A 14,178-nucleotide genomic window follows, 5' to 3' on the forward strand; every position below is an offset into this window, starting at 1 on the left:
AAAAAAAAGAACCAGAGATTCAGACCAAGATTACATAACGGTGAGTGGGGCTGGGAAAGAGGAGAGCCCAGACATAACAGCTTAGAATGACTAGGAAAAGCATTGTATCTTAACATGACTCATATTCTGTAGTTATTCAGAAATACTTGATGATGCCAGAGGGTACTCACAATACAACATCAAGCAAAACAGAGATGTGGGATGATCAGATTGTGTACACCAAGAGATGCATCCTCTTCCGTTCTTTCCGAAACAAGGCTGAGGCAAGGCCTGCCAAGGGTCAGCCATCTCGGGATGGGTGGATTGCAGTTTGGAGGTTTTGAGGAGGTCCAAAAAACACTTAATGTTTGGGGGTTATGCATAATAAATAAGTGGCTTGGCGTACCTTCTATGAAAAGTAGTAGAGAGAACTTGGGTATCTAATTAGCTGTAATTTAGCAGTAATGGCTTTATTAGGGGAAAACATACTGAAATCTGTTTGTCTCCAAAACTGGGGGATGTAGTTGGTTTGGTTTGAATAAAGAGGCAGCAAAATATGGGTGCTGAAGGATTGCTGTACAGATTCTGGTATTCTTAGATGTGTTGATTTTTATTCAGTGGATATATCGGAGAGAGAGTTGTTGTTTAAATAGAAAGAAGCTTCTAAGAGGAGAAGTGATTTAAAAAAAAAGTTAGAGTAGACTTGCAAAGAAAATGGTCATAGAAGAGACTTGGGTCACCTCCATTTCCAAAAGTTGGAGCTGTCTACAGAGAAATAGATTAAGCCTCTTTTAGAGACGGCTCACAGAACAGTGTGTTGTGACTGTTAGTGCCTAGGTTAGCCGTGGGGGCTCATACCTGCAAACCTGACACTCAGGAGGATTGCAGGTTTGGCGCCAGCCGGGGCTACAGAGTGAGGTGCTGTCCCAGGGGAAACACCACCACCATAGCAAACACTTAAAGTGGTGTTAAAGTACCAAGAAGCATAACAATTAACACTTTTTCTGAATAGGACCCAATTTATGGAAAAGGAAAACTTGGAGAAATCCAGGGCCTTATTCTGGGGATGCTGGACACCTTTAATTACGAGCAGGTGAGTAAGCTGCCTGCATCCATGTCTGTCTTAGGATAGAAAAATAATGTATGTTTCTTTTCTATTCTTTTCTTATGTTTGAACATTTTTGTCTTTGAAAATTATTACTTACTAAAATAAGGTAGATTGAGATACATATGTACCTTTCTCTACTTTTAAGTTTCTTGTGAACTTAACTTATACTTCCCAGACAGAGAGAGAGAGAGAGAGAGAGAGAGAGAGAGAATATTGAAGTACATCTTACTTATTTTTTGATTCATTGGCAATCAGACCAGTATTTTATTTTCAAAATGGAAGTATTATAAACTTGCTAGGTAAATGATTAAGTAAAAGATTCTTTAATCCAAGACTGGAGAGGTGGCTCAGAGGTTAAGAGCACTGGCTGCTCTTCCAGAGGTCATGATTTCAATTCCCAGCAACCACATGGTGGCTCACAACCATCTGAAATAAAATCTGGTGCCCTCTTCTGGCATGCAGGTGTTCATGCAAACACACATTGGATACATAATAAATAAATAGACCTTTAAAAAAATTCTTTAATCCATAAAAGGGGTAAGTATAATTACAGAAAATAGTAAGGTAAAATTAAGTATTCTGAAACATTATTGCTACTAACTAGAAATAGTCATTATTCTTTTCTTAACTCAAAGTTGTTTTTATAGCTTTTAAAACCAGTGAGAGCCACTTTGACTTTGTTCATATTTTCCCTGGAGAAAGGACCAGGTGCTGTGTATGTGTGTTGATACAGTCTCTGCTTTCTATTAAGAAAGACAAAAGGGCTGAGAAAGAAATTAGGGAAACAACACCCTTCACAATAGCCACAAATGATATAAAGTACCTTGGTGTACCCCTAACCAAGCAAGTCAAAGACTTGTATGAAAAAAATTTCAAGTCTCTGAAGAAAGAATTAGAAGAAGATATCAGAATATGGAAAGATCTCCCATGCTCATGGCTTGGCAGGATTAACATAGTAAAAATGGCCATCTTACCAAAAGCAATCTACAGATTCAGTGCAATTCCCATCAAATTACCAACACAGTTCTTTACAGACCTGGAAAGAAAAATTCTCAACTTCATATGGAATAACAAGAAACAAGAATTGCTAAAACAATTCTCTACAATAAAAGATCTTCCGGAGGTATCTCTATCCCTGATCTTAAGCTGTACTCTAGAACAACAGTAATAAAAACTGCATGGTACTGGCATAGAGACAGAATGGTGGATCAATGGAACCGAACAGAAGACCCAGAAATAAACCCACACACTTATGGACATCTGATCTTTGACAAAGATGCCAAAACCATACAATGGAAAAAAGATAGCATCTTCAACAAATGGTACTGGTCTAACTGGATGTCTACGTGTAGAAAAATGCAAATAGATCCATACTTATCACCCTGCACAAAACTAAAGTCCAAGTGGATCAAAGACCTCAACATGAAACCAGACACATTAAATTGGTTAGAAGAAAAAGTGGGGAAGAGCCTAGAACTCATTGGTACAGGAGACAACTTCCTGAACAGAATATCAACAGCACAGGCTCTAAGAACAACAATCAATAAATGGGACTTCATGAGACTGAAAAGCTTCTGTAAAGCAAAGGACACCGTCATCAAAACAAAACGAATGCCTACAGATTGGGAAAGAATCTTCACCAACCCTTTATCTGACAGAGGGCTAATATCCAGTATATATAAAGAACTAAAGAAGCTAAAAAGCAACAAACCAAGTAATCCAGTTAAAAAATGGGGAACAGAGCTAAACAGAGAATTCTCGATAGAGGAATATCAAATGGCAGAGAAACACTTAAATGTTCAACCTCATTAGCCATTAGGGACATGCAAATCAAAACGACCCTGAGATTTCACATTACACCCATCAGAATAGCCAAGATCAAAAACTCAAGTGACAACACATGCTGGAGAGGTTGTGGAGAAAGGGGAGCCCTCCTCCACTGCTGGTGGGAATGTAAACTTGTACAACCACTCTGGAAAACAATCTGGCACTTCCTCAGACAACAAGGAATAGCGCTTCCTCAAGATCCAGTTATACCACTCCTAGGCATATATCCAAAAGAGGCCCAAGTACACAATAAGAACATTTGCTCAACCATATTTATAGCAGCTTTATTTGTAATAGCCAGAAGCTGGAAACTGCCCAGATGCCCCTCAACTGAAGAATGGATGCAGAAACTGGTACATCTACACAATGGAATATTACTCAGCAATGAAAAATAAGGAAATCATGAAATTTGCAGGTAAATGGTGGTAACTGGAAAGGATCATCCTGAGTGAGCTGTCCCAGAAGCAGAAAGACACACATGGTATATATTCACTCATATAGACATATAATATAGGATAAACCTACTAAAATCTGTACATGTAAAGAAACTAATCAAGAGGGAGGACCCTGACTAAAATGCTCAATCCCCATCCCGAAAGGCAAAGAGGATGGACATCAGAAGAAGAAGAAAACAGGAAACAAGTTAGGAACCTGCCACAGAGGATCCCTGAAAGGCTCTGCCCTGCGGATTATCAAAGCAGATGCTGAGACTTAGGGCCAACTGTTGGGCAGAGTGCAGGGAATCTTATGAAAGAAGTGGGAAATAGTAAGATCTGGAGAGGGCAGGAACTCCACAGGAGTTCAGCAACAGAACCAGAAAATTTGAGCACAGAGGTCTTTCCTGAGACTCATACTCCAACCAAGTACCATGCATGGAAATAACCTAGAACCCCTGCACACTTGTAGCCCATGGCAGTTCAGTGTCCAGGTGGGTTACATAGTAATGGGAAGAGGGACTGCCTCTGACATAAACTGATTGGCCTGCTCTTTGATCACCTCCCCCTGAAGGGGGAGCAGCCTTACCAGGCCACAGAAGATGACAATGCAGCCATTCCTGATGAGATCTGATAGACTAAGATCAGAAGGAAGGAGAAGGGGATCTCCCCTATCAGTGGACTTGGGGAGGGGCCTTGCGTAAAGAAGGGGGAGTGGGGTTGGGAGGGGAGGAGGGAGGAGTTTATGGGGGGATACAAAGTGAATAACATGTAATTAATAAAAGTTAAAAAAAGACACTATTCCCAAAACATACACAAGAGAAAAGTATTTGATAAACAAAACCTGAAGAAAAATAAAAAAAATAAAAAGAATTTACGAGTGAGAAGAAGAAAAATTGAGAGGCAGAGTTTTTTAAAATGTCCTTAAGAATTAAAGTTTTTCATTGCTGAGTAATATTCCATTGTGTAGATGTACCACAATTTCTGCATCCATTCTTCAGTTGAGGGGCATCTGGGCAGTTTCCAGCTTCTGGCTATTACAAATAAAGCTGCTATAAACATAGTTGAGCAAATGTTCTTATTGTGTACTTGAGCCTCTTTTGGATATATGCCTAGGTATAGCTGGATCTTGAGGAAGCGCTATTCCTTGTTGTCTGAGGAAGCGCCAGATTGATTTCCAGAGTGGTTGTACAAGTTTACATTCCCACCAGCAGTGGAGGAGGGTTCCTCTTTCTCCATAACCTCTCCAGCATGTGTTGTCACTTGAGGTTTTGATCTTGGCAAGGAAATCATGAAATTTGCAGGTAAATGGTGGGAACTGGAAGGGATCATCCTGAGTGAGCTATCCCAGAGCAGAAAGACACACAGTATATACTCACTCATATAGACATATAATATAGGATAAACCTACTAAAATCTGTATACCTGAAGAAACTAATCAAGAGGGAGGACCCTGACTAAAATGTCCAATCCCCATCCCGAAAGGCAAAGAGGATGGACATCAGAAGAAGAAGAAAACAGGAAACAAGTTAGGAACCTGCCACAGAGGACCTCTGAAAGGCTCTGCCCTGCATACTATCAAAGCAGATGCTGAGTCTTATGGCCAAACTTTGGGCAGAGTGCAGGGAATCTTATGAAAGAAGTGGGAAATAACAGTAAGATCTGGAGAGGACAGGAGGTCCACAAGGAGAGCAACAGAACCAAAAAAATTTGAGCACAGGGGTCTTTCCTGAGACTCATACTCCAACTAAGTACCATGCATGGAGATAACCTAGAACCCCTGCACAGATGTAGCCCATGGCAGTTCAGTGTCCAAGTAGGTTCCATAGTAATGGGAAGAGGGACTGCTTCTGACATGAACTGATTGTCCTGCTCTTTGATCAACTCCCCCTGAGGGGGGAGCAGCCTTACTAGGCCACAGAGGAAGACAATGCAGCCACTCCTGATGAGACCTAACAGATTAGGATCAGAAGGAAGAAAAAGAACCCCCCCACACCAGTGGAGTTGGGGAGGGGCGTGTGTGGAGAAGGGGAAGAAAGGGATTGGGAGGGGAAGAGGGAAGGAACTAGAGGGGGGATACAAAGTAAATAAAGTGTAATTAAAACTAAAATAAAATAAAATAAAATAAAGAATTAAAGTCTTGCCCCAGATGGCACAGAGAGACTCAATGCCCCCACAGATACAGACCCTGAGAAGGTGGGGAGGGAGGAGCTGAGCACAGCAGACTCATTGTAGAGCCTAGAAAAGGAGAGAAGATAAAGCTAATTGGAAGAAATTAGCATGCCTTGACAACTAAGTAGAAGTTTTGCATTTGAGTTAAAGTTGAAGAGTTAAACTGTAGAACAAAGAGGTGAGCTTCGCCAGCTCTGTCTTTCCCTGACTGGATGTCTCAATGGTCTGTGTGAAGGTTGAGAACTGATAGAGCATGAGAGCACTTTACAAGCATAAGGCAGCCCCAAAGTGACCCAGTGTGCATCTTCGAAATGTCTTAATGACAGATGGCAGGGGCTTGAGCAGCTTCCAATGACTTTTAAGTGCTGATCAGAAAATGAGATCTTTGCCCAAGGGAGATGAACACTGAGTAATGACCATTAGCTCCCCACCGAGCGGCTATCTGAAACACTGCCATGCAGCAGTTTGAGCAAGAGGCCAGGGATTGAGGCTGTTCTTCTCACAGCTGTCAGCCGTGGAGAGAGAAGTTATAAATGCACTGAATAGATTTGGCCTTACCGAGTTATCTGAAAGCTCCTGTACTGAGTTAAGCCACAGAAGGACCACACACATTGCTTGAGCATTTTAATGTCTACATCATTGTCACTGCACGGGAAGGGCCCCTGCTTGAGTGTATGAGTTTGTATACTTGTCTCACCTTCTGTAGAGTGCTCTAATTTTGGTTGTGATGTGTTTCATTAATCCTGTCTTTCATTTGAACCCTTTCTCCTTTGACCTTTCTTAGACCTTGCTAGAAACAACAACCAACCTTCTGAACCAAGATCTCCATTGGTCACTGTGTAACCTGAGAGCTTCGGTCTCCAGAGGGCTCAATCCCAAACAGGATTACTGTTCCATATGTTTACAGCAGTACAAAAGACGCCAGGAAATGGCCGATGAAATTATCGTCTTTAGGTAAGGAGTGCAAACTCTCTTGGTAGCAGCAAAGCAAAGCTGTGACCACGCAGCCCCAGTCAGTGATAAAGCAGTGGACCAGACAGCCAGAGTTCGTTCGCCACGGCCTTCACAGTCTGCACGGGATGGGGGGGGGGGGGGGACTAAGGGTCTCAGACATCCTCTAAGTCAGAGTGAAGATGAAAATAAGTACAAGGTAGCAGAACGAGAGGATGATGTGTTGTCAGACAACACTCAGACACATAAATGAATGCATGAGTGAATGAATGAATGCAGGCTGAACAAGTATGCAGTAAAACACCAATACACTAAACAAACAAATAACTAAAAGACAGCAGGCTGAACAAGCCATGAGAAACAAGCCAGTAATTAGTGTCCTCAGTGGCTTCTGCTTCAGTCCCTGCCTTGAGTTCCTGCCCTGCTTTACCTCACTGATGGTGACATGAGAGTTGTAAGCTGAGATAAACGCTTTCTTCCCAGGTTGCTTTTAGTCATAGTCTTAGTTACTTTTTTATTTCTGTGATAAGACAGCACAACTAAGGCAACTTATTAAAGAAAGAATTTATGGGGGGGGGGGTGCTTACAGTTTCAGAGGGTGAGTCCTTGTTGCGCAGGGCAGGAGCATAGTGGCAGGCAGGCAGGCATGGTGCTGGAGTGGCCAAATGCTTAACCTGATCCACAAGTAAGAGGCAAAGAGAGCTACTGGGGCCTTGGAAATCTTAGAGCCCACTCAGAGTAACACATCTTCTACAAGGCTGCTCTCCCTAATCCTTCCTAAACAGTTCCACCAACTGGGGACCAAGCATTCAAATAGATGAGCCTATGGAGGCCATTTTCATTCAAACCATCACAGTCATGGTGTTTTATCACTGCAATAGAAACCCTGAGAAAGACACTACTGTGTACCAGATCTGTTCATCAGGATGAGGAGCAGCCTGAGCACAGGGATGAAACTTGAAACAGTGATGGCTACTATGGAAAAAAGGATAAAACACGCAGAGACATACAGAAGCTTAGGGGTGTTCTATACAGCATTGTTAAGATGCTATATAAAATGGCATATATGCTATATGAAACGACTTGTGGACAGACAACTTTGAAACGTAATTAAAATGTAATTACTTATTACATTTAATAAAAATAAAAGGGCATACAGGGAAGGGGCTATTAGTAGCTACTAATTTATAGGAAACAGATGGGGCGTGCCTCCCTGTTTAAATCATGTTTGAGTGATTTTAAGATGTAAGGAAGTGTCTGACTAATTTGTAGGGTGTGTTCTGCCAGATGTTGGGGATATGGAGGCTGTCAGACAGTGTCCTTACTGGCATACTTCAGGGGCAGTGAGTGGGTAGCACAGCAGGTCTTGACAGTGAGGAGAAAATGACTGAAGAGGTACCGAGGAAAAACAAAAGCTAAGCAGGCAGGAATATTGGGTTCTTGTACAAAGTTGGACTTTGTTCTGAGAAGGCAGTGGGTGGTTTTGAGGGTAGAAGTGCTATTTTATGGGTCAGTGGTTACTGTGTTGAGAATAGACTCTGGAGGGTCAAGGAAAGAAGCAAAATGGACAGTAAGGCTACTTCAGTAACCCAGATGTGAAATGGCCCAATGCAGTCGATTGCAAAGAACTCAGAAGTGGAAATTCTGGCTATCATGTGAAGGCAGAACTATCATGTGATCGGATTTGCCTATAGATGTGCTTATCGTGTGCAAGGCAGAAAACAGTCCAGGGTGACTCCAAAGTTCCATCTGAGAAACTGGAAGAACATACTTGCTATTTTTGAGATGCAGAATGTTAGATAAAAGAATGCGATGGAAATAGAGTTGGTGGAAGTCAGAAACTTGGGCTTGGGTGTGTGAAATTAAGACTTCTATTGGATACTCAGGGTGGAGTTCTCAAGGAGACAGACAGTTAGCTAGGAGTGATGGAAAGATCGCTGGGAGTCAGGAGCCTATGGCATTTTAAAAGTTAGGAAGTAGAAATTATCACTGAAGGAGCAGGACTAGGTGGAGGAAAGACAAATGTACGAGAAGAAACAGCATCGAGAAGGGAAACTAGACAAGAGGAGAGAAAAGGACTGCCTTCTAGACTTATCCAGTGTTTCTGCTTAGAGAAGGGGGGATCCAGAAATGACCACCGAGAGGCATCCTTGGTAGCCAGCCTCTGGGATGTAGAGCGTGGCACTTTGCTGGTGTTTCAGGTCAGTGTGCCTTGAATATGGTCCATGGCATGATATTATCATGATATTATCAGGCTACTTAAACAACTATTTCTCTCATTAAAAAAAAAAAAAAAACTACCTGAAAATAACTATGAAATTGCTGTAGTTTGAGAATGAACACTCTCAGCTCAGCTTCTGCAGTCTAGAAGCATGCCCACTCACAACTTAAGAATTCAAGTAGGAGAGAGACTAGGTTCTTGAAAAGGGAGGACCTCAATGAGCACATGCCCTTGTCTGACTCTTGTCCCTGAATAGCCAGCCACTAGTTCATTTGAGGTACCACATACGAGGGTACTCTGTCATAGTTCATGGTTATGGGTCTTATACCAAGGAAAAGTACAAACTTTTTGTCTTCATGTTATAGCTGTGGCCATTTGTATCATTCGTTCTGTCTACAAAGCAAGGAATGCACCCTAGAAATTGAGGGTCAAACAAGATGGACATGTTACAAGTGCAGCTCAAGTAACAAAGCTGGCAAACTCAGTGAGAATCCTTCTGAAAGCAAGAAGGGGCGGATAACCTCATCCCAGGTAAGGCTTGTTTTGGAGCTGCTGTGACCTTCCTTTGCTAGTCTGGTAGGTATTGCCTATTCTGTCAGGTCCCCCAGCCTCCTGACGGATACCAAATTGTGCAGCGTCTCTTGCTTACTGCTGCTCAGAGCTTGTCACCTCTGATCAGCACCGACAACCTGATGAAACCTGTTCTGCTTTTGAAGCATGGGGCCCAGGTCAGCGGCAGAGAAGACAGGCACCCTGTCAGGGACCTCTGACAGAGTGGCAGGCAGCGAAGGTAGTGAGCGCATGCCAATACTGATAAGCACTTACTCGGCAAGAGGCCAGAGTCACCACTCGGTTGGAGCTGGTGCCGGACAAGGCGTTGTTGCTTATATGCTTGGCGCATGTCTCCTTTCCTTAAAGAACTTGGTGCATAGTGTTCATCTCAGAAATGTTCTGTTGCCCATGGAGACTGAGGGATCTTATCCGTTACGAAGAGGCTGTGGGGCAGGATGCTCTCTGTTGCTCCCAGGTTTGAGGACACACAACCTGACAACAGGAGGGGTTAAGTGAGAGGTTATCAGGACTGCGCTTGACCGTTGAACTGACACAGTTGCTGCTGCTTGTCCTTTCCTCAGTGCCACACAAGCCCCAGTTGACCCCATTTCTATGTCACTGTTTTATCCATTTTACAGGAGCACGGAAACAAAGTCATGGGCTCCTCTCCCAGATAATTATTTATCATATCTGTACTCCAGTGATAGGAATTCTGATTTTGTCTTTAATATCTGTGTTTGCCCGGTCTTTAATTGAACAGTATGTCAGTATCTAACTGTGCCAGATGTGAATGAAATAGTATATAGGTAAGATAAACATAATTGTGTCTTGGCGATTTATAGCCATGAAGTTACAAGCAGAGTTTGAATAACTGTTCTCAAGTCTTTATGTGATCCCTTCCGAACTCTAGTTCTTTCAGTTATCTGGACATCGGCTGCCTGCCCAGGAAGTCAGTGCCCTAACTTCCCAGAGTTTGATGGTCAGTCCCGTAAGACTGTCCCCATGCCATACACAGTCCCACTACTATCCTAGGACAAGGTTGAAGACAGCTGAGCAAGGCAGGTCCTGTGCCCTCTGTCTGAGCCCACCGTTGTCCCAGCACCTTCAACACCTTCACCAATCCAGAAGCTCTGAAAGCCTGTCATTTTCCAGTTTCATTGTGTAGTCGTGGTTCATTAAATCCTTGTAAATTCTGTGAGCGAGCTCAGTCTTCAGGGTCCTCCCCCTCAGAGGTTCAGATAGGTATAGACCTTGATCCCTGGCTTAGTCCTCCTGGCAGCCAGCCCTCATTCCCAAACTATACAGGGTTCCCAGCTGCCAGTCATCTCATTAGCATACAAAAGGGCTCTTCTCACAGAGCAGGTTCCAAGCGGGAGTCGGTTACTTAGATTTATTTATTATTAATCTGCATGTATATATGTATGTATGTATGTATATATTTATGTCTGTATGCCAAGTACATACAGTGCTCAAGGAGGCCAGAAAGAGGCATTGGATAGCCATTCAGGGTGCTGGGAATTGAACCTGCAACCCCTGGAAGAATAGTTAGTGCGCTTAGCTGCTGAACCCCAGTTCTAAGATTTTTAAGAGCTCTTGTCAGGAACCAGAATTGTCTGAACTCTTACTGAATGACAAGTGCCTACAGATAAACCATGCCGGAAGAACAGAAAATGAGTGTACATGAATCGGATATACAGAATCATGGGAGATCATGTCAGCTGCCCCTTCAGGGGAATAAGATAGGCCAGTATAGAGGTGGATAAGAGAAAGAACGAGGCAGACATCTGCTCTCAATGGAAGAGGGTGTGCGTTAGAACAGTAGCATGGTTGAATCTAGAGGTGAAAGTGTCTCTATCATCACAGGTTTCGCTTCCCTCACAGGTGTCACTGTCCTCACCAGTGTCATCTCCCTCAATAAGTGTCACCACCCTCACAAATGTCACCTCCATCTCTCCTGGAATCCAGCCTCCCCTCGCCATCCCCAAGCCCAGAAGCTCCTGCTGCATTTTGACAGACCTTGCATATCAGATGAGACCCGGTGCGGGGCTCACTCGGCTGTGTGCTGCTAGTCACCGAATGGTCTCACACCTTGGCACATATTCTACACTTTCCTTTGCTCCAGTGACATAGCGTACCATCAGTTTTCCAGTTCTGTCATTTATAGGAAACTTGGCTGCAAAATTCTCTGAGGCCTTCAGCTTTGCTTGCTTGTAACATTTAACCATTGCTTCTGCTTCACTTCAGTACAAGTTTTTGAAGCAGATAAGGTTGCCTGTGAGTAGGAAAATACATCTGTAAGGCAGAGAGACCTTTGTATAAATACTAGGGAGTTTCAGTTTGAGAAAAATATTCCACTGAAAAGGACAGTAAAAGTCCTTGTTGTTACAGCTCCATATGGTGTAAATTCAGTTTCTCATGACCTTCACAAAGAGCTGTAGACACAGACGCGGCTCTTGAGCTTAGAGCGGATGCTGTGCTGGGTTTTGCTACAGAAATGGTAAACAAGAGTTAGTCCAGGGCATCACACAGAATGTATTGTGAATAATGAATTATATCAGCATTCCAGTTTTCAAAATTATTGTAACTAAAAGGAGCAAAGTGAACATCTTAAAATACTGCTTACCGCTGGGATGGTGTCCCAAGGGCAATGGAAAAAGTTAAGTAATAGCCATCAATCCATAGTATGGTGGGTTTCATTAGACTTCGCTACGTGAGCATTTTACTTTCCTCTGAAGAGCTGTCCATCCTAGTCAAGTCTGTCCAGAGAACACAGCAGGAGCCACTCGGCATTCACCAGCTTCTCTCTGTGAACAGGATGATTGACTGTGTTTCAAATACCCCATTGGCCCTGGAACACTGTCCCTATCAATAGCCTTTTATTTTATCTTTTCAGGAAACGTATGTAGACTTAGATTTTACAAAAACCTACTTTATGTAGGCTTCTTAAATGCCTCTACCTCCCTTCCAACCCACCCCCGCCCCTAGTTAGGAGAGAAAGAAAGTTAGCAGGGACATAGACTGTAGACCTCTTTAGCTACTTCCTGCTTATTCTTTAGGGCAATACCAATGTCAGTCATCTGGATTCCAGCGGTCCAGTCAGACAGCAAATGGTAGCAAGAGCCTTGAAGCATTCTCTGGAGTGTTTCTCTTTCTCTCTAGGAGCATCTTGAAGCAAAGCCATGCAAAGTAATGCAAACTGAAGTGATTTGAAGCATCCTCTGTCTGTGGGCTCTTATTTATACCTTCTCAGAGTCCACACAGGGATGTTTTCCTGGTGGTAAAACCCATGCCCCTCACTTGAGGCAGTTTCCAGCTGACAAAGATCATGCACTCTCTCATGAGTCTGTTTTCAATAGTAGGTAAAGAACTTCCACATTCCACAGTTGGGACTAAAACAAAAAACACATTCACATAACACAACTGAGTTTTTAAAGAAACCAAAACTTCCACTACAATAACAACTGATATTTAATTTTCTGGCTTCTGACTCCAGCTCAAGTTCATACAATACTTAACCCAACCCTGTGGTCCTGGCAGGTCAAAGTGCTGTCTCCTGCCAGTCTTCCCTAACTTAATGTGTTAAAATCACTATCGGCCAATATGTCCAGCCAGTAACACTTACATACTAGTTGTCCAGCAACAAATCAACATGAACGTGACAGGAGGGATCCCCCAGAAGACCTGCTTTCTCCTGAAATAAGGATTTGATCCTCTAAAGCCCAAAGAAACAGTCCAAATGAGTTTCTTCCATTAGTCGCGGCAGGTATGCGGCCGCTCAGTCAGGAATCTCAGGGCCGAGGCTGTCCTGGAGGGTCTGTGTCATTTACTCCCAGTTTCTCTGCATGCAGATGAAGTGCACAGGAGACATTAACTTCAGTGCAGTGCTCAACACCCTCCTCTAGTATCTCCCGAAGTTATTAATTTATACTAATATCAAATCATTTCAGGTTCTTCTTAACTGTTCATGTAGTAAATTCAAAGTAACGAAAGTAGAAGATCAAAGGAAAAAAAGATTTATTAGATCCTAAACACTATTAACAAGGTTCAGAGTTCTGTTTTATTTTTGTTTATCCTTTGTCTCTTTGTTGTTATTTCTCTTTCTGTTCTGTTTGTGTTTATGGTGTGTGTCCTCCACTTGTGTCTGTCAGTGTGTCATGGTGCACACACAGAGGCAGAGAACAATCTGGGCTGTGACCCTCATCTTCTTTCCTTGGGACACTGTCTTTGTGCTTATCCCCTGTGTGTCCAGGCCAGCTGGCCTGTGAGCTTACGGGGGTTCTCCTGTCTCGGCAGTCCATCTCCTCATGGGGTAGCTAGGGTTACAGTCAAGGCTCTGTGTGCAGAGCCTCTGTGGCCCAGGTCCTCCTGCTTGCACAGAATGCTCCTCTTTTTACCTGCCGAGGTGTGTCTGCAACCAAGGTTTGGTCTTCTTCAGGACAGATAGTAAACCAGCAGCATCAGCAGCATGAGCACGTGTGTTTCATCTTCAAGGTGATAGGAAGCACTGATGATTTTAAAGCAAAGGGGTCTGATACAGCTCAGGAACTGGGCTGTGGGGAGACCTCTGTATCTATTCCCTGGCTTTTCTTCACCTCTTTTCCATGTCTGTCATAATGAATGGTGTAACGTTCCTACCAGTTAGCAAAGGCTTATGTCCAAGACATCTAAGAATGACTTTAATGCAGAAAGAATTTTCAGCCATTGTGCATTTTTGATGAAAATATAAAGTAAGGACTTAAAAAATTCCACTGCCCAATAATGTGAAAATATTCATCTTACCAATGTTCAAAGTACATTGAAATAGCAATATGTCTTTACTTTAGCTTACTTAGCTAGCCGGTTCTTAGAAGTGCTTACTAAACTGGCACACATTTAAAGATACCCTTTTGTGAGTGTGTGTGTGTGTGTGTGTGTGTGTGTGTGTGTGTGTGTGT

The 14,178-nt window shown here is 43.0% G+C and overlaps 1 protein-coding gene across 1 annotated transcript in view; it reads left to right on the plus strand.

The window, feature by feature from the left end:
- The window catches only part of Vps8 (VPS8 subunit of CORVET complex), a 122,203-nt gene that overhangs the window by 77,377 nt on the left and 30,648 nt on the right, over window positions 1-14,178 (plus strand). Inside the window, exons 23-25 of the mRNA XM_055625215.1 lie at window positions 992-1,072; window positions 6,305-6,474; window positions 9,058-9,223. Coding sequence (XP_055481190.1) covers window positions 992-1,072; window positions 6,305-6,474; window positions 9,058-9,223 — 417 coding nt within the window. The remainder of the gene's footprint in view (window positions 1-991; window positions 1,073-6,304; window positions 6,475-9,057; window positions 9,224-14,178) is intronic.

Source organism: Psammomys obesus, unplaced genomic scaffold (assembly GCF_907164565.1).
Source record: "Psammomys obesus unplaced genomic scaffold, mPsaObe1.curated_primary_1811, whole genome shotgun sequence".
Lineage (NCBI taxonomy): Eukaryota > Metazoa > Chordata > Mammalia > Rodentia > Muridae > Psammomys > Psammomys obesus.